At 37.5% G+C, this 27,555-nt stretch overlaps 1 protein-coding gene across 1 annotated transcript in view; it reads right to left on the reverse strand.

Annotated features, from left to right (window-relative positions):
* The window catches only part of LOC149808313 (fibrocystin-L-like), a 171,334-nt gene that overhangs the window by 42,952 nt on the left and 100,827 nt on the right, over positions 1 to 27,555 (reverse strand). Inside the window, exons 33-43 of the mRNA XM_089966857.1 lie at positions 26,049 to 26,131; positions 22,959 to 23,088; positions 18,333 to 18,701; positions 16,172 to 17,670; positions 15,534 to 15,699; positions 14,236 to 14,520; positions 13,242 to 13,381; positions 12,014 to 12,143; positions 11,126 to 11,368; positions 10,144 to 10,314; positions 4,497 to 4,730 (exon numbers count right to left, since the gene is read on the reverse strand). Of these exons, the coding sequence (XP_089822983.1) occupies positions 4,497 to 4,730; positions 10,144 to 10,314; positions 11,126 to 11,368; positions 12,014 to 12,143; positions 13,242 to 13,381; positions 14,236 to 14,520; positions 15,534 to 15,699; positions 16,172 to 17,670; positions 18,333 to 18,701; positions 22,959 to 23,088; positions 26,049 to 26,131 (3,450 nt within the window). The remainder of the gene's footprint in view (positions 1 to 4,496; positions 4,731 to 10,143; positions 10,315 to 11,125; positions 11,369 to 12,013; positions 12,144 to 13,241; positions 13,382 to 14,235; positions 14,521 to 15,533; positions 15,700 to 16,171; positions 17,671 to 18,332; positions 18,702 to 22,958; positions 23,089 to 26,048; positions 26,132 to 27,555) is intronic.

The following is a 27,555-nucleotide window of genomic DNA, read 5'->3' on the forward strand; positions in this document are numbered from 1 at the left end:
CTATGAAGGCAATGTAGAGGGGCATCTGCGCTCACGACACTTCTCCTGCAGCTGACGTAGTGAGAAGATCATGTCTACAGTTGACCTGCCGGCTCGAAATCCACACTGGGACTCTGGGTAGACGCGGGAGGCTAGGATCTGCAAGCGCGCCAAGGCAACACGGGCGAAAGCCTTTCCAACGATGCTGAGGAGGGAGATGCCCCGATAGTTGTTGCAGTTGCTACGGTCTCCTTTGTTTTTGCACAAAGTGACGATGTTGGCGTCATGCATGTCCTGTGGGATGTATCCCTGTTCCCAGCAAAGGCAGAGGAGTGTGTGTAGGGGCTGGAGCAGTGCTGGTTTTCTGCTCTTGAGGACATCAGGCGGAATGTCGTCGCTTCCAGGAGCCTTCCCACAGGAACGGCAATTGATGGCTTTTCCGAGCTCTTCCAGGGTGGGCTGTGTGTCTAGCTCCTCCATGACAGGCAGGTCTGGAATGGCATCCAGGGCAGTTCCAGTGACATTGTTTTGGGTTGCATATAGCTCGAGAGAGTGCTCAACCCATCGCTGCATTTGTTTCCCCTGGTCTGTGATGACTTCGCCCTTCTTGGACTTGAGGGGGGCAGTCTTGTAGCTGGGGGGGGGGCCTGTCGCCTTTTTGATACCCTCATACATTCCTCTTGTATGCCTGGTGTCAGCAGCTGTCTGTATACTGTTGCAAAGATTCAGCCAGTAGGTGTTGACACAGCGGCAGGCGGTCTTCTGGGCATTGTTCCTTGCAATCCTGAGGGCTTGTAGTGTTCTGGGGCTAGGTGCAGCCTTGTATGCCAGGAGGGCTTTCCTCTTTGCCTCAGTCACGGGCTCCATCTCCTCCCAGTTTGCCTCATACCAGTCGACATTCTTTCGCTCCCTCTTCCCGTAAACTGTGATGGCTGAATTGTACACAGAGTCACGGATATGGGACCATTTGGAGTCAATGGTGTCATCAGGTGTCACTTTGGTGAGGGCTTCCATCAGTTTGCTGATGAACTGCTGTGTTTTCTCTGGGTTGCTTGCACAGCATGTGTTGATGCGTGAGTGACCCTTCTTGTTGGCGTGGTGCAGCTTCTTGGGTAATATTCGCACCTTGCTGACCATGAGAGAATGGTCTGTGTCACAATCAGTACTGTGGTAGCTGCGGGTGAGGAGGACACTGGCCAGTTCTGCACGCCTGGTGATGACGAGGTCTAGCTGGTGCCAGTGGCGTGAACGTGGTTGTCTCCACGACACCTGGTGGATCTCCTTGCATTTGAAGAAAGTGTTGGTCACACACAGGCTGTGGGAGCAGCACATCTCCAGCAGTCACTGACCATTCTCGTTGATCTTGCTCCTTCCGTAAAAGCCGAGACAGGTGGACCAGGCCTCATGGTCAGCTCCCACTCTAGCATTGAAGTCTCCTAGTAAGTAAAGGCTTTCATTGTTGGGGATACTGGATATTGCCTGATCCAGAGCCTCATAAAACTTGCCTTTCTCCTCGCAGGTGGAGCAAAGGGTTGGGGCGTACACGCTGAAGATGTTGACCGGGCCTAAGGATGTTGACAGCCGGAGGGCAAGGATTCTCTCAGTACCTGATGATGGAGGTTCAATGAAGGCAATTAGCATGTTCTTCATGGCAAAGCCTACACCATGCTGCCTAGGTTCATCCGAGGGCTTCCCCTGCCAAAAGAATATGTAATTGGCTTCCCTGATGGTGCCGCTGTCAGCCAGTCGGGTCTCCTGGAGGGAGGCAATGTCAATGTTGAGTCAGGAGAATTCTCTGTCAATGGCAGCAGTCTTCCGTGCATCGTCAATCTGCTGTAGGTCAGTGGTCAATCCAGGACACATGGTCCTGATGTTCCAGGTTGCAAAACGAAGAGTTGGAGTTTTCTTATTTCTTCTTTTAGTCTTTCCTGGTGCGGAGTTTTGTGGCCCACTTGTCAAGATGGTTCTCTAAGCCCCACGCACCCAGTGAAGCAGGCAGGCCATAGCGGGCAGCACCATGCTGACTGGGGGCTGCCCAGCTTGATGCGGGTGGTAGCTGTCCAGTGAGACCTGGTGATCTCTCCCACTGTCAGAAGTAACCCCTGGCGCCAAGCTCTAAGCCAATCGAGCTTTGACTTAGAACCGGTAAACTGCTACTTCTCGTATTGTGCCGACGCTGTACGACGACGCTGGAGTGTCCTCTCCAGTGGAGCTATGAAGCCTGGGCAGGGTGGTATGGAGAATCAGCTGTTGTCCATGCAGCAGATCCCCCCTCTCCACGCAGCTGGTGTGCCAGGTTGGGAATTATCAACTTATTCATTGTGTCACATAGATGGATAGACCTTGCTGACTCTTGAACTTTGGAGCAATAATAAAACTGAGTGAGTCTGCTCCATGATGGGTCTACATTTTCTTTTGCTTTATTTTTTAGAAATGTTGGAATATAAACTCAGGGAGTCAGGTTTGTGGACTATCTACAATACTTGTTTTATGAACTAAAACTCTATTTCCTTATATCCAACATCCCTCTTCCTGGGATTGCTTGAGATTTCAACCACAAATAGGTAGGACAAAAAGTGGAGAGGTCTGGATGAATGAGATCTGGAACCTCTCTAAAGTTACTTCCTTGGTCCAATCATTTATTGGAAGTAGTTTCATCCAAGTCTGGTAACAGAAGGAGTCTGGTGCCCACATTAAGGTTGCCAGTAGGTTCATTTAGGAGGGATGACGACTGACAGTTGATTGCAGACTCTGGTCAAAGGTTTATTCTCCCTTATTTCTGACTTTTATGCAGAAGTTAGAAGCATATGGCTGCCTATAACTTGCCTGGCAATCAAAAGGTTGCCATTGTTGCTAAGAATTACCCCCGTGGTCCTTCTGTCAACAATCATCCCTTCTTTGATACACCTTCTTCATATATAGTTAGGGTGTTTATATGGAAAGCTGAAGGGGCAACTCCTGTGCCCCCTGCCATCTCCCTTCCTCATCTGGACTTCAAAATACCCAGGGGAACAAAAGGGGAGGGAGTGCAGGGTCACCACATGGTGGGGTTTAAGAGAAGATTACATGAGTACATCAAGCTGAAGGTACAAGAGGTCATAAAGGCATTTGCCATCTTATGATAAGAAGCCCTAGTAACAAAGTTAGAAGCATGGCATACTGATTTCCAAGCTTGGTCACTTCTGGCCTTCTTGGCTAGGTGAAAGATCACATGAGATGTGGAAGTCAGCACGATAATCCTGGCCAACTCATATGTGGCATTAAACACTTGTCTGTCCAATTCTTTCACAGAGTACAGCAGAAATGTTAATGGTAGTAATATTCTTATCTAGGCTAGGTACATGCAAATGATAAACATTGGCATGAGATTTGTACCAGAGTGATGATACCAAATCACACCATACATAAAAATGGTTCTGTCAAATATACTACTAAGTTATGTCTAGCATGGAGGTGGAATGCCTGGAGAATGCTGGTTGGACCAGACTGCCCTGATTGTGATACCAGTTCACCATGTACTGTATCATGGATATGATTGGTCTGTCTGGTCTGCTTAACTAGGATGACACTGCTGTAGGAACTGTCAAGCAATTCACTGTTAGCCAGTCCAAAGTGACACATTCGTGACCAACAAAACCATACTCTGATTGTCTGTATGACTAAACCAGTTAGTTGGCAACTGAGATGGTAAATGACAAAAGAAATGTGTCATGTGGGTTGGGCTGCCTGGCAAAGTCGGAGGGTAATACTGCATGCCCATCTACAATGTTCCTAAGTCCATGCATGAGTGTGGATAAAGACATAAATCCAGTGTCCTGCCACAATGGGTTAAAAATGTCCCTAGTTTCATTGAACTCTAGACGATAGAACTTTCTGAAATGTGTATACACAATGTGATTCCAAAATAGCTTGAGTGGAATCTCTGGGCATAGCTTAAACTGGATCAGAAGTGACTGTCACCATAGAAGCTGTTTTAGTTAACTTCATTGACGGTTGGGGTGGTATCTCAACATCCCAGCTAAAATATTGTTCAACAAATTCAAAATCTGGATGAATGCTTCAAGCTACATGCTTCATATTCAGAAGATTCAAATGCCTTTTAAGATGCTAGATGGGCAAAATCCATGTGGTTTAATAACAGAATGCAAACACAAAACATTACAAATAGTAAAGAGTAATTTCCTAATGTTAATGTGATCAGGTAATATATTTGAAAGAAAAACAAAGATGACTTACTGAAACTAGTGTGAAAAAAGGACTTCTCATATTTTTATAAGAATTGTTTTTCTCTTTTCACCTTTAAAACAGTAGAAACAGTGTCACTTATCTAAGACAATAAGAACTGTATAATTAGTCCTGAAATCAATTCTATGAATTTTATGAAGCAAAGACCAATTTCCCCATACTAACATAAATAAATTTGTACACAATCTAAGACATTTTCAAGAAAGGCAAAAATCTTCTTAGTTAAAGTTGCTTGTACACTTGAAATAAAAATAACAATGAAACAAACTTACCATGCTTCACAGTATGATGTATGACATTATTTTCTATAATCATCCCATGGGCTCCAAAGAGCCCTATTGCAGGACTGAAGCCATCATGGAATGCACACCCTTTCACATAGGATGGCTTGATATTGGACACTGTTCTAGTATCATAATATGTAATGGAGAATCGGGCATCATAGAACTCATAGTAGCCTTCCTGTCCTGAGTTTACAAATTCCACATTAGACAGTCGAGCATAACCTGTAAAAAATAAAGATTTGGAAATTTATAATCATATTTATTTTTCATTATTATTATTAGTAGTAGCAGTAGTAGTAGTAATAGTAGTAGTAGCAGTGGCTATATGGACAAGCTCAAAACCTTTATGTGCATTTAACAATGCAGGTGGTGTCTAATGGTGACCTCTAGGATGGAAGAAACAAACAATGAAAGCAAACATGGCCAGGCAACCACTCTTATTTGAATGTGCAAGCTCAAGGAAACAAACCTGGAAATGCAAAGCAGGTGCATTGATCTCTATGTTTATGATACAGAATAACAGGATAACCCCATTTTTTAGAGCCTGCCTTTATTTACGGAAGTAAAATAACTTTTCACATTGAGATCAGTTGTATCAATGTATGGACAGTTGTATCAATGTATGGACATGCACAAGGATATCAAAGTGATAGCTATGAGAAGCTTGTGCCAATGTAGACTCAATAAAAGTAGTTCATCTTTTATGATTAGTGAAAAACCTTAAATAACCAATCAATTTGCATTTGTCAAAATATATGTCCCACCCATACCTTGCACAACAAGAATATGCCAAGTCTTATTAAATTAAAAATAAATGCTATAGTGACTTGAGAATCTAGTTAGTTATCTATTTATGCATAAAAACATGCATATGAAATTTCATTTGTATGACTTACATGATCTGCTGTGGCTGTCAGGATGAGATGGGACATGGTGATCCTTACTTGGTAAAGAACTTGTTGAATTATTTTAAAGGTGGGTAAAAATACGAGTAAAGATGATCCCACTAGAGGAGTCCATTACCCAAGCTCTCTGATATGGAGAGGCATAAAAGTGGTGAGCTTATTGTTCATTCTCATAGTGAACACATCCACGAATGGTCCCTGCCCAAGCTAAAAATGCCTCTGCTACCAACTGGTGTAGAGACCATTCATAAGGACCAGATGGCTCCATCTGGACAGGCTGTCTGCCAGACTCAGCAAGTTAGCTCTTCTGAGACTGCCCACTGAAGGAAGTTCCAAACTTCCAAGTTAAGAGGAGAAATATATGTACCTTCCTAATATCTGAGGTACCTTATGACTGAAATATTGTTCTAGGCGACCATAATACAATGACACCATATGTGGTTGATAACATCTGACAAGCAAGTAAAACTTCTTGCACTTTTAGATTGTTTAAATTACAGATCACTTTGTCCCAACATAAAAGTTCCTGAAGAACTTCACCTCTGGCTTCTGGTGAGTACCCCATCATGAATCTGACGTATCCATATACAGAGAGGACGGGACTCAAGGCAGTAAATCAGGACTCCAGTCTAGCTACGATGTCATAGCCTCAACTTGATTTGTTGTGGTTACTAATATTAGTACTAGACTCCAGTCAGGAACTGAGCCCAGTGTAGCCAGCAATTCAGGTTGTGAAAAAAAAAAAAAAAACAGATCGCTGAGGAATCCAAGCAAACAGCAGGTCCTTATTCAGTTTTCACTTTCCTAAAAGCATGAATTGGAGTGGGTGCAAGTATCCCTACATGAACTAGCTCTACAGCCATGTTCACAGTTCCTAGGAAAGAAAAGTAAATGTGAGTCAACAATGAAGTTTTGGTCATATGACCCACTATAAATGACAGAATCTAGCAGTCCTGTCTGGTGTCATGATAGAGTGATGCCAGAATCCCACCTTTAAAGTGGAATAGACCCAAACACAGACTGTAATGACCAATCAAACCTCTGAAAAGAGGGTTAGTCAAGCACCCTCTGGGGTGATGGGAGATGCAAGAGAGGATGCAACTTGTTACAACTAACCAACACACACCTTAGAGAAGTAGGAGTCTCAAAACGTCTTTACTTGTCCTATTCAACCAACTCATATAGTAAAAGATGTTGAAGTGCCACTAAAGACATGAGACTGAAAAAAGGCAGTCAGAAAGTGATCATCATGGGAGGTGATCAATATTAGAGTTCAAGTCTTAAGCTCAAAGGCCTCCATAGTCTTTACCAGGAGATGAGCCCAGGTTCCAGCCCAAGTCAAGGTTGGAGGCATAAACATCCAATCAGGAAAAAGAACCCAACTGCTCTGTCACAATGGGAAAACTTCCTGAACCACAGCAGAGTGTTCGTGCAGCAGAACTGAATGTGACAAACCCCATAAGCCTATCTAGACTGGAGAGAATCTTAGTGTCCTCAGCCCTAGAAGGCTTTGGGCACAACTCTGGGGAAGAAGGCAAATTCATGTACCACCTTATTAAATATACACACCTTCTCCTCCAAAACCTGAACCAAAAGGTGGGAAAGAACAGGGGACCCTGCTGCAGCCAGCTCTTCTGCGAACTCATTTCAAGTCCAGCTGAATGGAAATGTCATCTTTTTCCAGAACCAGATTGCAAGGTGGGGCAGGACTATCATCCCTGGCATACCTTTCCAGAGAGGGAGATAGCACATTAGTGTCTGCATCATCCTGTAAGTGCCCATGGGAGGAAGGGGTAATGAGACTAACCCTACTAGATGTCATACTATGCACAAAGATGTGCCGCTTCTTTTTTGATCATCCTGGAGTAAAGAGGCAGCCTGCTTCCTTTCTTGTTGATCAAGGCAAGAGATGACTGAACAGATCCATGGCTTGTCACTACTCTACCATACCTTGAAACCATGACAGGGACAGCCACAATACCATAGGGGGAGGGGGAGACTAATTACCAGGTAAAGGGTATCTCTGAATCAAATAGGGATTAAATGTGAACATGGGAAAGGGTGGGATGCTGATCTGATATAACTTCTCCAGAAGGGCATTAAAAACCCAACTTCCTATCCACATTGTCATTGGACATTAACAAGAAATGGTGCGGTATCAACCCAATCCCTGTCCTCAGAAAGATTCCTAAAGCCTGGTATTCACCTGCTTGACAGGTGTGGTCTAGTGACTGGTAATCAGTAACCAGCACTTGAAGCCCAACAGTTGACCATAACTTGGTTACTGGTCAATGACCAGTCTGGCAAAGAAGATCTGACAAATGCGCATGCCACTGAGCTATCACATCATAATAATTGCTCTTCCCTGCTGGATGAGGGAATATTTAGCTAAGACTGTGAATCTGGTGTCCTGGGGTAATGCATAGTAACTGGAAATGTATTTACTGCTGTTAAAAGCTGTAATATTAATTAACTTGTAGCCACTTGTGTTTAATGTATATAATAAAAAAACCTCCACACCCCCCACCAGTTTAACTGTGTCAAGTCTTAAATATATGAGTAAATGTATACTCAACTGCAAATGGCGTACACCAAGATCTGCTAATATATTATGCACTCTGAGATCTGGATATCTGCTATTCATGCAATCAGTGTACACTCAGAATTTTGAGAGCATCATGTGAAGGCAGGACTGGGTCCTTGCTGTTCTTTCAAACAGTGTATACTCTGATCTTTGAAAGCATCATACTATGGCATATCTGGTTATACTATGTTCACACTTGGATGCATTTCCTAAAGGACTAAATACAAAAAAAAGACAACTCACTTCCTGGGTTAGCTATCAATAACACAATCAGAGATACCGATGCCTACTGACATCAGGGATGGAACTGGCTTGAAAAAAGTTGTCACTAAAAAACACCAACCTCAATATGTTGTCATCAATTATCAAAATATGTTGCCATTTTCATAATACAGTACTATCCGTTTATCTCAACATCCTTGGGACCAAGGCAACATTGTTGACATAAGCAGAAGTTTAAATAACTAAGGGGGGGGGGGTCAGAAAATAAAAAGAATTACACATAGAAAGTGAATTATTTTAGAGATGACCTGTTGTGAGTGACAAGGATTTACACAGAAAAAAAATGAAAATTTTGATTAAATGAAGACAACTAGGATGAAATACACCTGTGTAGTGACAACTTACATTTGTGTAGTACACTCTACAATGTGTTAAATAATATACATGCATATGAAAAATCCATGAATTCGAGTAGCTGATTGTATGTTAGAAAATTCATGCATCAGTCAAATCCCGTTAGAAAATACAATCAAACTGTATATATAAAAATGGTAGTCCTCGATTGATCTACATCCCACTGTCAACGTACACCTTTCCTGAAACAATTCAAACTGATATTTATGATCCTTGTTGCACATGGCTGTATAGTTCTTTATATGCTACATGTACATGTACTTAAATTGGTCTAGATTTTGGTCAGAGACAACTACCATGATGCCAACGCTACCAAGGGGATGAGACTATTCATAGGGAAATGAAAACATGTGAACAAATTAAAAAGTTTAACATTCTTGTGAGGTGTCCCACCTTCATTTATCTCAACTGCCAGATATCTATTGTTTCAAAATATTGGAACTTTAATTTGGGTTTCAAACCATCATTGGTTGCGATTGTAAGCATGAGCTTTTTTTATATTGCAAATAGGAAACTTTCAAGGCACAATAAATATGTTCCAATCATTATAAAAATGTAACAATGCTTTTATTTAAATTTGTTGCTGCCTTATGTGATCAAAGGTCTTTCGCTTGATTTGATGAAGGTTCATGTGAATGCATTACTAAAGGCTCTCTTTAAGGACCAAACAAATGCCCATTTGTTATTGCTGCGGCAACATCAAATAATTATTAAACATTGACAGAAACAGAATTTTTTTGTTTCATTTGCTTTGTATATACAGAACAATCAATGCTTCAAAGGTAATCAGTTTTCTTTTAAGTTTAAGCAAAACTATTTTTTCTGGTACAATATTCAAAGAGGAAAATAATGCCGTCGTCTGGCTGATTGTAGTCATTCTTGTTCCCAATTTCAGAGGTGGTCGATGGTAGCTATTCAGGTAGCATGACTATTCGGGTTATATTACAGCACAGAGTACTAAAGCCAGATATCAGCATAAACAAATTATGATATAACAATGCCATGTTAGGGAAATGTCAATATGAACAAAGAATTTGTTTATCTAACAATAGATTCCAGTGCAATTTTATATCCAAGTTTGCAGCTTCCTGTCATGATGCCTTCGAATTTCTCAACTCCAAACCGAAGACTTTATATAATAATTTTTAACAGCCAAAAAGATCACCAGATGGTATATTTTGTCTACAATAAGGAAGAAAAAAAATCGCAATTTGTGACACTGGCGAAGCCCCGCATGATCCCTGGATATGAAACAGAAATGCCAGCTTTAAAAATCTGAATCTAAGAGTAACAAGAGGGATAATTCAAAGTTTTATCTAACAAATTATTTTCAGCATTAACTCATTACTGATTTAAAGTGGGTTTTGACTGAAGTCATTTTTACATCCACATGAAATACCATTATTGTTTACAATTACTGCCGGTCTAATTACAAATGGCAGTTCTGGGTCAATGCTTTATGCAGACAGATAATCTCATAAATAAAATTAGTTATAAAAGTCTCAAATACCAGTAAAGGCCAGTCCATTTTCACTTCTGGTGGATACAATAATCCTGGCTCCAAATGATTCAGCATCCAGATTGACGTAACTCTTCCCAATAACTTTAATATTCCTTGTCAGCAGGCCAACTTCTGCTCTCATTTCAATGATTTTTCCAGATGGAAGTGTTTCAGAGAAAGCTATCATGTACAAAATGAAAACCATAAAACACTGCACAACAGATATTATTAAACTGAAGCATATTATGGCTTTTTTGCTGTCTGTGTTATTGAACATTTTTCATCAAAACTGTAACTTTCAAATGTCTCCAACTGTAATATGATGATGCATTTTATCGGGAAGTTTCAAACAAGCTTAAATTAAAAACAGTTGAAAGAAAACCATACCTCCAGCATTTGACTTTGCCATAATTTCCTTACACCAGATGTACAGAATTTCAATTTTGTAAATGTAAGCTACCAAGAAAAAACAATCTTTGAAAAATATATCTTTTCTGCTGCAATTACCTTTATACCTTAATAACAGCCTGCAACCTGTATATCTTTCTGACATGGATCATACAGCTGGAATATAAGAACTTGTATATGCAATCATGAATTATGATCACCCTTTCCAAATGAACTACTATTTTAAGAATTTATATATGTTACCTTCAACTTGTTTTATATACATTTGAAAGAATTTTTAACAACTTTATTTGTTCAATTTTGTTGTAATTCATGTTTACATTTAATCAGAGGGTTTTTTCTCCATTATTTTCATCCATCTATTTTTGTGTATTTTAAACTTTACTTTTTTGGGCACTATATAGCCCCTATTGTGCTGACATGCCATAAATGTCTATTACATATAACATACATAGTACCTGGTTCAATAACATTACAAAGTGCTAGTCAGAACTAATTTCATCTTGCATATATTAATACACAAGTTATTTCTGTAATTCTTACACAATCCTTGTAGAATACATAAAATGTTTTTATTACATACCTAGATGTTTGTAAGTTAGTGCTCTGGAAAGGGTGATAGTTGTGGATGATATGGCAGATATCTGGAACGTTTCAGTCTCCCAGGCATTATAGCTTGTGGGGGCAATCACAATGCTGTCTCCAACTTTCCAGTCCACAGCATCCTGTACCTTGATCTGAGTGTCTCCAACATTTGCTGTGGTGTTCAATTTGGTCCAGGTGTGACTGACATTTTTCCCATGCAGGTCTAAGCCTCCAAACACACCTGGAAAATAATTCACTTTAATAACTGCTCATGCCATAATTTTGAACTGATTAGTTTATTTTAAAAACAAACATGATAATATTACCTACTGTAAAGGGGCAGGAAAATTTGAAAAGATGGACAATATTAACATTTCATGTTCTAAACTCTATTGCTAAAAAAAAAATAATAAGAATTTCCACTCTTACATTATATGATCTTCTCATGAAATCATCTCCTTATACGCTAATCACATAAAAGGACAAAATGCAAAATCACATCATCTGGGCAACATTAGAGATGAAATATACCAATAACCTGTCAAACAATTTGCAGTTACTATGCTTTATTATAATAACAAATCTCACTTTAACAAATTCTTAAAATGTAATAAATACCACACCTCTCAAAAGTCACAAACTTGTGAAAAAAATTATTTCTGAAAGAATGCCTCTACCAATAGAATAAGTTGCATGGGCATAAAATTGTTGCTGCATTTGACAGTTATGCATGCTTGACAGCCCTAATTAGTCAAAGAGCAATATTACTATTTTTCCTACAGATTGGTGGTACCTATGTAGACTATGTTGTAAGAAAACACTAATATAGTGCAATGATGTCACAGTGAAAGTCATAATAACTTCATTTGCAACAAAGCTAGCTCACCTATGACTTTACTCCCAATAGTAGGTCCATCAGAGAGTGGGAACTCTGGTGTTGAATGTTCACCAACAAGTGTAATTTCAGCTGATCCTTGAAGGGGATTATTCTGCCAGCCACCAATAAAACGGCCACCCTGAATTGGATTAAAAGGATTGAATGCAAGTCCTTTCCGAACTATACAAAAAAGATTTATTTCAAGGGACACAATCATGAATAATAATGACTCGATGACAAATAAAATGTACTCTTCTCAAGGAAACTCTTCAGATTAAAGAAACTCATGCCACTCTGTTCCTGGACTGTTTTGTCAAGATTGCAGTTATAAGCCATTTGAGTTGCTTCATGAAAATACAGTCTGAAAACATCCTCCATAGAAAGAAATGTGAGCTGATGAATCATAGAATGTTCACTGAATATTCACTATTCCTATTTATTTGAAAGGGAATATTCAACTATTCCTATTCATTTGAAAGGGAAGATTCACTATTTATATTCATTTATAAGGGAAGATTCACTATTTATATTCATTTGAAATGGAGGGCAATAAAACTTATACTGACATATGAATAAGCTAGTAATTTATTTAGCTGATACTTAGAATTTAATTCATGGTGTATTCATAGCAATAAAAGTTGTTCAATCTGTACTTGATACAATAGACAACCATTAATTCTTTACTGAATTTACAGCCTTCAAAATCTGTATTCCCTTTCTTGAGGCAATTTAATTTATAAAGGGCAAATTAACAGTACATGAACATATTCTATTGGCCTGAATATACAAAATAAAACTATGTACTGTTAATTTCACTATTTTGTATTAGACACGAAATTTTCACTGATTCTGTGGTTGTGACAGCCACAAATTTAAAGACACAACATGCAATGATTGTTTGTTGCAAAAACAAAGGCCGTCACCATGAATTTAAACAGAAACAGACATTTCTTTTTTACCAAACCATGAAAATTTATGTTGACAAAAATGATTAAATAAAACTCTGTATCGCAAAGAAATTCAAGCTTTATTTTCTGTTTATTGTTGTTTCTTTTGGTGTTTTATAGTACAACATCAAATGAAAGTTATTTAGTTATTTAGAGCTGAGACAACTGGAGTACAGTGTCTTGCTGAGGGATACAGTGCCATGCTGAGCAATTTGAGTCCATATCCTTCAGGTCACAATTCCAGCATGCCACCCTCTGCACCACTGCAACACGTACAAAAATTCTGGTACCTGAATGATGATGTAAGTTGCTTCTATTCTAAAGTCATAGTAGTGTCCATTGGAATCTGGGAAGTAGTCCAGCTCCATCTTGCCTTCCACCTTGAGTGTACTAAACTTTAGGTCTTCTACATCAACAACAATCCATTTACCTGAAAAATGACAACCAGCAGCAAATTACATGATATTACATTTGTAGTAATAAGCTAGCCTCTTATTCTATTTCTTATAGTAAAATCTACAATTTCATTTAATTTTAATATCTTTATCTCACAAAACAAGCATGGAACAGTAAATCTTCAAAACTGCTACCTAATCTTGGCTTCATGCTTCCAACAACTAAGCAGACAATGGTACAAGAGGCCACACCCAAGTGATCACATCCATAAGTAATACATACTGTTAAACATCAAACAGAATCTCCATTTTACAATGCTAAAGCAATTAATCCTGATGTGGCTTTGTTTAAAATTAATGTAATAAGACTGAGGGCAATCACAAAGTAGCAAGAGTCCCGCAAAGGGGTTGACAGTCAACCACCTTAAAAGAATTTCAACGAAATCAAGAAACAACTATTCAAACCTTCTCTGATATTCTTCTGTGATAAGATTTTAAAATTAGCCACTGATGTAAGATTGACACCATTTTCATTCAGGACAAACTAGGTATCATAATTACTTGATGAATCCCTTTCAAAGAAGTCGTGACAATGGCAATCATCTTTACTGCCATGTGTTGTACTCAAAACAACATACGTCCACTAAATATAATTATTGCTCTTCCTATTTTCCCGCCAAGAATATGAATATTCCATTTTATTCTTCTGTACTATTACAACTTTTTAAGATGTTTATTGCCCCTATCATCCTCCTTGTTGAATGCCAACAAATGCTGCTGTGGTTAATTTAAAACAAAAATGAATTGAAAATTGTGCATATACTGTGTAACAGTGACTTAATTTTGGCAATGACAAAAGTAAGGGATGCATGCTGATTTATGAACTTACCTTTAGGGATAACTACATAGGCATAAGCTGGAGGCATGCCTACATTTGAAGCAGATTCATTGCCAATGGTATAGTAGATTGCATTATCATTGAACTGTTTCACAACCCATATTGCTTGGGACCAGTAATTAAATACAGGTGGCCGTGAGTCTTCAGGAGGTACAGTGTTGGGGTCTTTTGGAGGGATACAGTCTTCATAGAAGCACTTGAAGACAGAAAATTTGGGGAACTCTCGGTCAACATCATAAATGCTGCCTCCCCTCTTGGCCCTCTTTGTTCCTGACACTAAAATAGGAATAATAAATATGAAAGTTGGTTGTCGCCCTATCAAGATTCATGTACTGACTGATAATATATAGCAATCCCTTACACCTCCATATAATCTTAACCCTCCTGCACATGATATTGATATGGCCATGGCTCACATTGTGGGAAAGAAACGTTTTGACACTAAGTCTATCTCAGTATATGGTGACCTCATTTATATATTAGTATATTTTTATTGCTCCCCTAACCAGTGTTATGGTGAGGATCCACTTATTACACATCCTAGTCAGGCAAAAGCCAGGGTTTCATATATTTTTGCCATTCTGTAACATAAACCCACGAAATTATGATGATGGTATCCTAATCTTTTGAACAGTAAGCTTCCACATTGTTTGAAGTATATCTTAGCTACTGTCTGTGCATTCCAAAGTAAACAAATGAACACAGTGATATTATCCAAAAAGTCTTATAGGGAAACTAGGAAACCAAACTCAACATCAAAGACAAGAAAGTAATCAATTCCCTTAAAAGAAGTCACAATAATATCCATCATCTAGACTAAGGAATTTGTTTTATGATTCATTCTCTGTTGATAATAAGATCAACACAATGTCAAAATAACAAAAAGCCCTATCAACAGCTGACTGTTAATGATGACTCTCTGATTTTGTTCAATATTGTGTTTACAGCACCATAACACAAAATTATTTCAATTTGTACAAAGGCAAGTGAAGTAAAGTGCTTTGCTCAGGGTCACCTGACAGTGTCTAGCCCTGGCTGATACAATGGTATGATTCAAACCTGCACACTTCTGGTTGTGAGCCCTGCATAATAAAGTCTCAACAGCTTCTGGAAAAAACAATTATCTCTATTTACGTATTCATATTGTAGAAGAAAAACAAATCCTGTGCGAAATTAAAAAGAAAAATACATTTATATTATAGTACACAATACAGAAATGATTTACTGTATGAATGAAGAAAACTAACTTCTAGTTAAATATCTGAACCTTGATGGCACCTGATATTTACCAACTAATCTGATCACGTTGTTGGTATTGTCCCATTCCCAGTCTCCTGTAGTAGCAGTGGCAGGGTTCAGACCTCCTAGTGTAGGCTGAATGTAGCTGGAACCATCAATGGTGAATCTGTCTGGAAACTGGGCCACTGACAGCTCAAAGACAACATAATCTGAAGGCTGATCAAAGATATAACAAGATTTGGTCACAGGTTTATGAAAACATATGAAATATAATCAAATTCCCATTGATTTATCATCTTAGTACCACAAGCAAATAAGGGTCCTTGCATTACATTAACATTGATGCAAAGGCTGATATCATCAGTGGAAAAGTAATACATATGTTTCATCATGCTTATGCAGGCAACAAACTTTAATCACAGCAAATATTTCTCAATGAATTATACAATTTATTTATAATGAATGTTTCAATTAATTAGCAGTTAGAAAGTATTACATGAAAAACCAATAATTTCATTTCAAATATAAACCTGTTCTAATTTTTTTAACAATATGTTGATTTTGAAGGGAAAAGAAATTTAATTCAGCGGTATTGATCTGGTGACTTTAGACATGCAGTTAATTCCACTCATCTAAATGGGCAAGCTGCTCCCAATGTTAGTCTTGACACATGACTCAAAGCTCATACCTGAAACTGATAGAAAGCTGATGTGAAGCTGATATTCTTAATTTGCCCTGCATTCTCAAATGCCAATTGGTAAGTCTCTCCATTGATCACAGTTCCAGCCCACCCAGGTTTGTGTGTAAGACGTTTCAGAGCAAACGGTATGGCACTTGTTCCATGGCTGTTGGTAAGCAACATCCTTTTGCCTTCCATGGATCTGGGCAAAATGTTATTCATGGCCAGGCGATGGAAATGTATATTAGCACCACATATACTGGCATTGATTCCCTCACTGAAACCAGCAAATCCTGCAGCACACGATGAAGTTGGCAACATGCCAGTTGTTGGTGTGACTTTGCTCCCAAATGATATTCCTGTCAATGTTCCATCTTCATCAATGAGTACACCTTCATGCTCCCATTCAAATCGAGCTTTTCTGGGTGTGTTAATGAACTGGATGCCCTTGAAGTGATAATTGTAACCCCCACAGTATAATGAACATGTACCTTGAATACGAGTGAAAGCGAGAGCCACAAAACCAGAATTACTGTAGTTGACAAAGCGAACATTCTTCACCAAAAATCCATTACCATATGGCAAAACTATTCCAGTTGAGGGACCTTGAGATGAAACCAGAGTGTTGGTAGATCCTACAATCAGAGTGTTACTAATCATAGCCCCCTCATTTGGATACTGTGGAACATAGTCAACCCTTTTCCCTTCATAACCAGCCTTATCATTGTTCACAAATATACAGTTGTTAAAAGTCAATGCACCTCCATTGACAGCTTCAGCACCTTTCTCATTATTCCATGAAGTTAATGCCTCAAAAATAACCTGTTGTGGTTCTTTACTTGTACAAGTTCCACCAACAGTGGGATGGTATTCCTGGAACATCCACAGACCAAACCAGCCACAGGAGTGAGCAGAATTGTTGTAAAAACGTCCAAGTGGAACACTGCGAGGACAAATATTGGGATCAAAGGATGGTCCATTGGGGTGTTCATGCATTCTGTACCAATATCCAAAGTGGGTGCCACCAGCAACAGCATTATGCTGAATTGTATTATTGGGGTTTGTAACCCAGAATGAGGCAGGTGTGATGTCATCATTCAACAGACTGGTACTAGAACGTACAAATAAAGCTAGGTTATATTGTAATGTATTTCCAGTCTCTATACCATCTTCTAAGAAGAAGGCTCCTCCACTGATGTTGTAAATTACAGTTTGCTCAATAACAGTATTGTGGACTCCATGTAAATTTACAGCACGATTGAAGGTGTGATGGATCCCACAGCCACGTACATAAGAGCTGGACATGTCACCATTCAAATGGAAGTGTATTGGGTATCTGCCTTGTCGGAATTCCTGACCAGCAAATGTCACTTCAACATTCTCAATCCTGGCAATGGCAAGGTCTTTGTTCTTCACAGAAGCATGGATCAAAATGTGACCTCCGAACCCACTGCTGCCAATCTCTTCTCCAAAACGACCCTGGAAGCAAGTCTGAATGGCAAATTCTCCTGAAAGAAAGAGACAAGTTTAAAACAATACATATGTGTGCTGAGATATAAATTTCTGAGAATAATTCAAACTCATGCTTGAGTATTTGTGCATTTATATATCCAATAATTTGAAAATGAATTCTGGACATATATTGGCTAAGCACCTAATTTTTAAAATTTTAAAAATAATGTTTTCATGTACAACTGCTATGGCAATCTACATAGTAGGTTTTCAAAATCTGAACTGTACATGGTGTAGAAGAAGAAAGTTGTTGTTGTTGTTGTAGGGTTTAACGCCATTTTTCAGCACATGATAGGCTAAACATGGAGGATAGTATTAATGGTGGAGGAAGAACCCGGGAAAATCCCCGAAAAGAACCACCGACCCACGAGAAGCTACTGGCAAGCTTTCTCATATACCCACATTGGCTGAATCCACGCAGACAGAGGTGAGATGGCAGTGATCCATAACGGAGAGCATTTTAGACCACTCGGGACCCCTAGAAGAAGACAGACTTCCTTAAATATGGATAGATATATCTGTGTCAACATGTAAAGGTGGCAAATGTAATACCACCCCACCACCCCACTTTTTATGTAGACAAACAGACCATCTAATAAATAGCAAAAATACTGACAATGGAAGCAGGTTTCTTCAAGGCCTGTAATCATTCACTAACCTGTATCAAACCCTGCAGGACATGCTTCTATCTTATCATTCCAATCTGGATCGGAGTTGCCACGTACAATCACATTGTGTGTCAGCAAACCAACCTCTGCTCTGAACTCCACATGTGTTCCACCAAATGTCTCTATGACACCAAGATGTTCAAACTTCAGCGGTGACACTAATGTTAAGGTTTGCTTGTCAGCTGATATGGCAGAAATTATGTGTTTCTCAGTTTCATTTTGACTCCGGAACCCACCGGTGGAAGCTATTACAATTTCATCTCCCACATTCCACTCCACAGGATGAGTCAGCACAATAGTGGTTCCCCCTGCCACAGCTGTAGTCTGAAGTCTGGTCCATGTTAGAGGAATGTGCTTGCCTGGAAAATATTACAACTAAAATAAATCAAGGGAACCAACAAATAAAAACATGAATCTTTGAAGAGTTATTTCAAAGAGATTTTGACAGGCCATAATGTATGGATTTGTTATAAACTATAATGCATATAGTTCAATGAATAAAAAGATTTAAAAGGTAGTGATTTTGCCTATTATGTAAACACTGACATGTATCGTGCATAGCAATGTTTGGGAAATACAAGTTAATGTATTACTGTAGTTTTTACTCTCTAATATCAAGTACAAAAAATTTCAACAAGAAACCTTGAGCCAGATCAGTTTGATTAGGTTGTCACAAGCATTTCTCAAGTAGTTGCAAAATTTTGCTTTGAAAAATATTGACATGTTTCATCATCTTGTGTCCTAGAAATGGGCTGCACAAGAAATTTCCCATTCCAGATCTGGCTGTATTCAACTTTAGTGTTTGCCAATTAATATTTTCTCCTCTAATTCTCCTAATGATCCAATTTTTTTCTTTTTCAACTAATAAAGTTCCATTTATTCTCTGATGATACATTGTGCACATTTATTGTAAGAAATTAAGCTGACTACATCATTCTATACAATCATGAAAATATGCTACACTAGCAGACATCAGTGACATAAAGGCAATAATCTGCACATAATAGCACAAATCCCTACAGTTTCAATTTGATATATATTGTTTTATTTTAATTAAGTATGATCATTATTTGTAAAGCCTCTCACTTATTTAATATAATTTACTTTTGTATATTTAACTAGATCAGTTAAAATCCAAGTAAAAATTCCTGTGTTTCCATACATATACAGTAGTCCTCCTCTTGAACAATAATAATAATGACCATATTTAAAAAGGGTAACACAATTAGCTAAGAACTAATCTACCCTGAGGCCCTCATACAAAGGAATTTGTTTATTTTAGCTGCACCTCTGAAGCCACTGGATATATTGGGTTTGGAAGAAGGAAATAGAGTGGGCATTTCTAATCTATACTGGAATACTATTCCAGAACAGAGTTCCAGAGTATTAGAAACTTTTTTAAAATAACTCCTTATTTGGTTTGGGAATTTTATACTGTTTGGTAGACATGGATCACAGGTGGGGAGTATTACAAGGTAGCCTATACTGGAATATTTATTGTAAATATTCAGGAGCACTATTATGGGATACCCTGTACATTAATTTGGTCTTTAATAGGTAATATTTTTAACTTACCAGCAAAATTTTCTTTGCTTTCTTTCTGGATTGTTTTTTTGAAGATGTGCCAGCTTTGCTATGTTTTTATCATTTGAATTACCCCATACTGTATTACACTAGTCTAAATAGGGTAATATGTAACTGTTATAAAATAGTTTTCTGTGCCTTTCAGGAGAAAATTTCTTATCCTACTGAGAAACCATAAACTTGAATTGACTTTTTTTTACTGATATGTTTAATATGTTCAGTCCATGATAGGTTATTATCTACCAGAACACCAAGTAGTCTATCATGACAGACCATTTGCAAATTTTTATCCTTCCATGTCAGACATAGTTCATCACTACCAAGATTTGTCCTTTTTTGCCGTGTTGAGATAAAGAATATTTTAGTTTTACCAGTATTTACCACCATGCCATTGCATGTGCACCAATTTACCAGTTTGTGTAAAGAAATGTCGAGTTCATGCTTTGTGTTTTGGATGTCTGACAATGTTGTGTCATCTGCATAGAGATCTGTAGATGACATTGAGTCTCTTAGTAAAAGTGGTAGGTCATTAATAAATAAAATGAATAGTAATGGATCTAGAATTGAGCCTTGTGGTATTCCATATCTAATTGTTCCAGGTTCAGACAAAACATTATTTATATAAACATTTTGTGTTCTCTCACTTAAGTAAATTGGTAGATTTTCAGTTTCTTCAAAAGGATTTCATGATCCACCATGTCAAAAGCTTTCCTGAAATCTGCAAATACAGATCCTATTATTCTACTTTGGTCAAGTGCTTGAAGCCATTTACCAGTTAGGGAGATCAAGGCAGTCTCACAGGAATGTTTCTGTCTAAAGCCTAATTGATTAGGATGTAACAGCAAGTGTTTGGTTAAATATGACATGAATGAGTCATGGACATGTTTTTCAATCAATTTTGACAAGTTTGGTCCCTGACCTATGGCCACCCGCTTCTTACGGCCAGAATCCTTTGGCACCAACGAGTTTGTATTCAAAAGTACCCGTCAAGAACGGCCACCCCTCTAATGCAAACAGCAGCCAGCATATAAGTACAAAAATGTAAAATGTTCCTCTCACAAGCAGCCACTTTTTTCTTCAAATGTATCCAGAACTATTAATTAATTCATATTGTGACATAAAGTAAGTAATCAGTTTATCGCTATCATCGATAGATGTCTACCAATGTCAATTTTCCGTTACTGAAAGAAGTGTTGAGTAAAGTACATGTAACAGTTAGATTAATATTGTATCATTGTTTGTAAAAGCAGATGTTTACAGGAAATGGGCTTAACAATGTTATGATAGAGTTTTAACAGACACACACACACAAAGAAGTTAACCTTGACCTTGAACAAAACAGGGTACCAGACAAGGACCAAAAAATCACGTGATAACACATTATCGCTTCCTTTACAAAGGCATTTTGTCCACTTGAAAAAAGTTTCGTCTGCATAATTAAATTCCATAAAGTTAGCAACATCCAAAACAATCATTACCAGACATTAACATGTCATCACATAAACGGAGACGTATTATTTTAGAAGAAAGTTGTTTATTCTGCTCGACGACATCAATTGAGGTGGGGAGGGGGGACTTGCTGAACAATTTTATGTAGGAAAGACTTAGATTAAAACAATTTTATGTTAAATAGACTCGAATAAACAATGTTATAACTAATAACTAGGTTATTCTGCAGCAGTGGGAAAATGGAGCAAATGGAAAGAGAATTATGTATGTACCAAGATTTAAATGATGTTTTGGAATGGTTTTGCAATATGTGTTACAACAATACCCACTCACGTATCAAGCTTATGCCAAGAATAAGAACTATTAATGTACATGCAGTGGAAATAAGTCTATTTATAACAAGAAGAACCTTTTAATAATTAAAGTTACTTTTAAACAAAGATATTAAATGACAATATTAAGTGCTTTGAAGTATGTAGCTTTCTAACTACGTACATTACATATACTTCTCACAACAAATTTAGTCCCCCTGTGGCCGTATAAGAGGGGGACCACTGTATAGTCTAGTCTTGTTTATCTGATATCTGCTTATCAATCACTAATTTCATTCTATGCCAAAAATAGCAATAATTCTTAAAAGTCATTCATAAACTGAAACCAATTATTGGACAATCACCTTTATATGACACTTTTAATGGCAACAATTGGTGTCAGATAAATGAGATCTGACAGTATATATGGAGTTACATTTTCAAAAAGTCAGTTGCAAAAGTTACAAAGCAAGTGTTCAAAGAGAGTCATATCCATGGATGGTGCACTAAAAGCCTAAGACATTGAAAAGTAAAAGTTGCATGGTTTACTGTTTTCAAAATGAATCAAGTCTACGGATGGAATTTTGGAACCCTGAGGCACTGGCTAGTTGGACTCAGTAAAAGTTACGTGATATTAGTGCTCAAAACTAGTCAGGTCTAAGGATGGTGCACTATTATAACCCTTTAACACTGGCTAGCCTGGCACAGTAAAGGTTACATTGTATACAGTGCTCAAAATAAGTGGATGGTGCAATGTGAATGTGAGGTACTTACTGGTCTGGCCCAAATTTACATTGTTTACAGTGTTCAAAATGATGCACATCAAAAGATGGTGCAATGTAACGCTTAGGCACTAGATGGTCTTCCCCAAAGTTACATTATTTACGGTGTTCAAAATGATTAATGTCTCAGGATGGTGCACTGTAACCATGAGACAGTAGCTGGTTTGGCTAGGGAAAGTTACATATTTTACAATATTCAAATTAAGTAATGTCAAAGGATAGATCAATATAACCCTGATGAACTGGCTGGTCTGGTCCAATATTTGCAAAATGCAATAAACTCAGACTCCAGCTGAAAACCAATAATTCTGATACAGTACTTGCAGTACATACATCAATGTCATTTAAATAAAGCAAGCAATATGCTAAGTACAAGTTCAGAAAATCAAAAAGGTTTAATGATTCTAAATTTATTCCAGTGTTTTCAAGCAAAGTGACAAAAAGTAAAAATTCTCAAACAATGGACCTATTGAAGGGGTGCAATATTTACCATGAAGATCCAAGACTCCTTCCCTGAGTGCCAACACCTTGGTTCCATAGATGGGCAGTTCCCGGTCTCTACTGTGTCCATACAAAGTAATGATGGCTTTCATTGGGTGCCGCTCAGTCTCTGTACCAGCCTGGGAAGGGAAGACATCAATGGTTATTCAGTATTTTTCACAAATGTCTGCATTTATTTCACGGACATACAATTGAGTTCATCCTCTCCAAATTTAAGGAATGACCCCTTAATAATGAGCAAGCATGTAGCAATCATAATGAGTGTAAAGAAAATTCATCAACATTAAAGCTCAATCTACAGTGTGACCCAGCTATAACATGGTAGATGGGAGCCATAGAACCTGACCATATAAGTAACCAGGTCAGATAGCTGAAGAAAATGATGCATGTACCCAAAAAGAATTGCACGCACATGTGTGTGCATGTGTGTGTGTGTGCGTGTGTAAGGTAGGTAATAAATGAGTGGTAAAATATGTACTTCACTGACACAATTACCATCTTAAATCGATGCATATTAAATGAGAATACACCTGTAGTGAAAACAGAGAAGGAATATATAATAGTTTATTTTTAAGAGAACCACAAATTGGTACATATACGTGAATACTGTTTATATATACATGTCTAATGTATAGCATGAATAGAGTATCAACACCATGAACTCACCCGCAAATCTCAGCGTATACAATGAATCCACAATACAAGTTATTCCATCGAAAATATACATACACAGAGATTTAACATATTCAATAATTTTGTCATAGGTCATATTGGTCTTAATTCAGTGGAAAATATAGCACAATCACGTAACAAATAATGAAGCACATCCCAAGTTGGTAAAAATTAGTTTGTGTTTTAAGCCGCCATTGGTAGCATTTGTAAGCATAAACTTTTTCCCTGCAAAAAGGAAACTTTCAAGGCACCATTAATGTGTTCCAGTCATGTTAGAAATGCAAAAATCCATCAGATTCCATCACTTTTATTTTTAAGTTTGGTACTGACTTCCTTTAAAGAAAAGTTTTTTGTTTTTATTGAAGATTGTAGTTGGCTTTCTTTGATGAAGGGTGCATGCATTACTGAAGTCACCGCTAAAGGACAGCTTTGGAGAACCAAAGAAATGCCCGTTTCTTATTGAGGCAGCAACATCAAATAATTGTATTGCATGATGGAGACTGATTTTTCTTCTCCATTTGCTGAGTTCATTTTCATAACAATCGGTGATTCAAAGGTAATCTGTTTCCTTTGAAATTTCAGCAAGCTATTTTATCTGGTTACATTTTAATAATGGAACTGGACTATTCTAGTTACTGTTCCTCCCTGCCTATTGAATAAACCAAAGTAAGAATTTTTTAAAAAAATTTTTACATTCGTGGTAGCAGCATGATGTTGCCTTCCATGCATGCGTCAGAAATTTAACAAAGGGTCAACAAATGTTAGAGACACAGGTGTTCTGGTCTAATGATTGTGATTGTTATAGAAAATGTGAGTGTTCTGAAGGTTCTAATTCTGAGTGAAAAGAAGAGGAATTTTACTTACCATCCACATAAAAATGTAAATATATTAATTACTAGCAAGCAGCCAAAAATCTGACAAAAGAGAGATTACAAGATCATTCCTCGTCCAGTTGATCTCCGTTACCAGAAACGTAAACAAAAAAAAAAGCAGATATCTTGCAACATACAGTATTCATTTTGATGGTTTGTCAATATGGACAAAGAATTTGTTTATGTAACAATAGATAAATTTCAGTACATTTTATATCCATTTTGCAGCTTCCTTTCATGGGGCCTCTGAATTTCTCCACTTGAAACCAATGGTTGTATATACAAGTTTAAACAGACAACAATGTCGCCAATAATAAAAAGATTGCCACAGGGTATATTTTGCTGCCAATAAGGAAAAAAATCCAAGTTTGCAACATTGGCAAAGCCCTACACGACCCCAGAATAAACTTTTTATACGTTATTTTTCGTAATTTTAAGAAGAAAAAACTACTTTTTTGTGTACAAGAAAAATACATATAATATTTCAGAAGCCATGTACCGATCGTCTTGTATTATTCATATGTGATCTCTTCCACAAAATGATAATGAACTTTTTACATTGTTTCATACTTCTAAGAAAGATTTTATCTTCGTGAATGACAAAAATACATGCATATGAAATTTCGGGAGCCACACAAAAACTGCGTTATATGTTATATCGTAATTCGCATTATAACAGAGCATGCTATAGCGGGGTCACACTGGGGTTCAACCATCATAATCAAGCATTTACTAAGTCATTCTTTGCAAATGAGCAATAGGACACTTTCATTAATTATCTAGTTAACAAAGTATTTTACCAACTGCACACTGGGCAGATATGCAGTTTTCAGTATTGGTGATAACGTATCTCCTTTGCATTTCTAATGCATTTGACATAGTGTCACAGTCATAGCAAACAAATGCTGTGCCTATAATGATGACAACAACTGTAATGTCTCCTTTCTTACAACCACTCTGGTGGCCTAGTGGTTAGAGCATCCGCCTCAGATGCAGGAGGTCGTGGGTTTGATCCTTTGCTGAGTCATACCAAAGACTTACAAAAACGGTACTAACAGCTGCCTCACTTGGCGCTCAGCATTAAGAGGTTAGTGTTAGGACTGGTTGGCATGGTGTCAGGATAATGTGACTGGGTAGGACATCATGCTACATATCTGTGGCATGATGCCCCAGTGCTAGACATCACTATAAACTGCCACACTGCAGACATTGTAGCGATATGGCTGAAAAATTGTTAAAGCTATGTTAAAAATCCAAATCACATTACACACACACATCCTTTATTACATGTAGTTTTACTGCATTTGATTCTGAGTCATTTTTGTAATGTGCCAATAATACAGATAAACAACTCTAATATCTCTTTTGTTATATGCTGTTTTAATGCATATGACACAGTGCCATTATTCATACCACACAATCACTGCTAATGTGCCTACAATAAAGATAAACAACTGTGCATTCATGGAGAAGAAATAGATCAAAGCACTGAGCCCATGAAGTTACAATAAGGCTAATGTGACATTTCTGCTGACCTGTAGAAGACCACCATTAGTGATGAGAATTATTTTAGACTTCAGTTCTACATCATTCTCATTATCAAAGATCAGCTGGCCTCCTGAAGTAAAAACAATAAAAAATTAGTTAATTCCAGCTACATTGTAAAACAAACAATTTCCTGACCTTAATGTCAAGGCCATCAAACTTCAGAAAAAAAGTCACACCTCTGAGAAGAGTATGATGATACATAAATTAATGTTAGGAATAAACAGATGGTAAAATGTATATATACAGAAAAGTTGTGATTAAATGGTCACATTTGCAACCAAAAATTCTAAATTGGTGAATGAAAATCATTTGCAGATCAGCCATCGTTGACCTTGAAAAGTATAATGCAGCAACTAGAAAATGATATGAATACTTTCCAACTACAACCTTTTATTTCACTTTTTGTGCTAAAAACACCTGCCAGATGCAATATTATTCATCAGAATAAACCTTTTAAAGTTTGAGATTGCTGGATCCTACATTTATCAACCATCTTAACATGTGGCTAATGTGGTGTACAGCCTGTAAGTGACTAATCCATTACACGAAATGTACAATCAACCTACGTTAATCCTATAAATCAAGAAAAATGTGGAAATGAAGATAAATATGTAAATTTAATCTGCAGTAAAATTACTGCCAGCTGAAGTACAAGTGCAGATATGGTTGAAGATTTATTAATAAAAAACTAGCATAAAAAAAATGAATGTTAAGCTGTTTCACACCAGGAAATATGTAAAGAGATAGGTTAAAACACTTCAGATTTATGTATGAGAGCTGTTACCAGTTTTGTAAGAAAAATCTACATATAGTTATAATTCCTTTTATTTGCCTTGACTAAAACCAATACTTTAAGTCGAATTCTACAACTAATTCCCCTTTTCATGCAGATGTTATCCCAATGTTTAAAACAACAAATTATCAGGACAAGATAATCTGAAATGGCCACTAAAATGTTCAAGTAGGTCACCCTATGGTGATTGAAGTTTGACAGCTATAATGATATTACAAAGTACAGTTCACTGGTACCATCATTACAAGGACACCCCTTCTGCAGCTGGAAGGTGGCCTTTCTAAAGGGAAATCACACTGACAAGAGTAATAACTACTTATAAAGTATGAAAGTATGACGGGCAACCTGATTTTTAAATATTTATTGTTTTCATTTAAAAATCACAGGAATGTTATGGAATCAATTAAATAAAACTTAAATCATCGTCACCTAAAACAATTATCAACATTTATTAATAGTTGTGGAAAACCACACTGTCATTGAAATCTAGGCACAAACATTTGGTTTAACTAACCCTGCCTGCTGATTCCACTATTCTACTGTTTCAGTAGTAGAATGCATACTTATGCTGTATATTTGAACCTTTCTTACATCAAATTTCTCAGGAGGAATCAACTGCTTGCCCTCTTTTCATTAAGTCAAACTATTTTCATTTTTTTCTTTTAAACTGAGTATGTCGAATGACAATTTGCACTGTTTGC

This window comes from Sinohyriopsis cumingii, chromosome 1, assembly GCF_028554795.1.
Source record: "Sinohyriopsis cumingii isolate HCF-2022 chromosome 1, ASM2855479v2, whole genome shotgun sequence".
In the NCBI taxonomy this organism is placed as follows: domain Eukaryota; kingdom Metazoa; phylum Mollusca; class Bivalvia; order Unionida; family Unionidae; genus Sinohyriopsis; species Sinohyriopsis cumingii.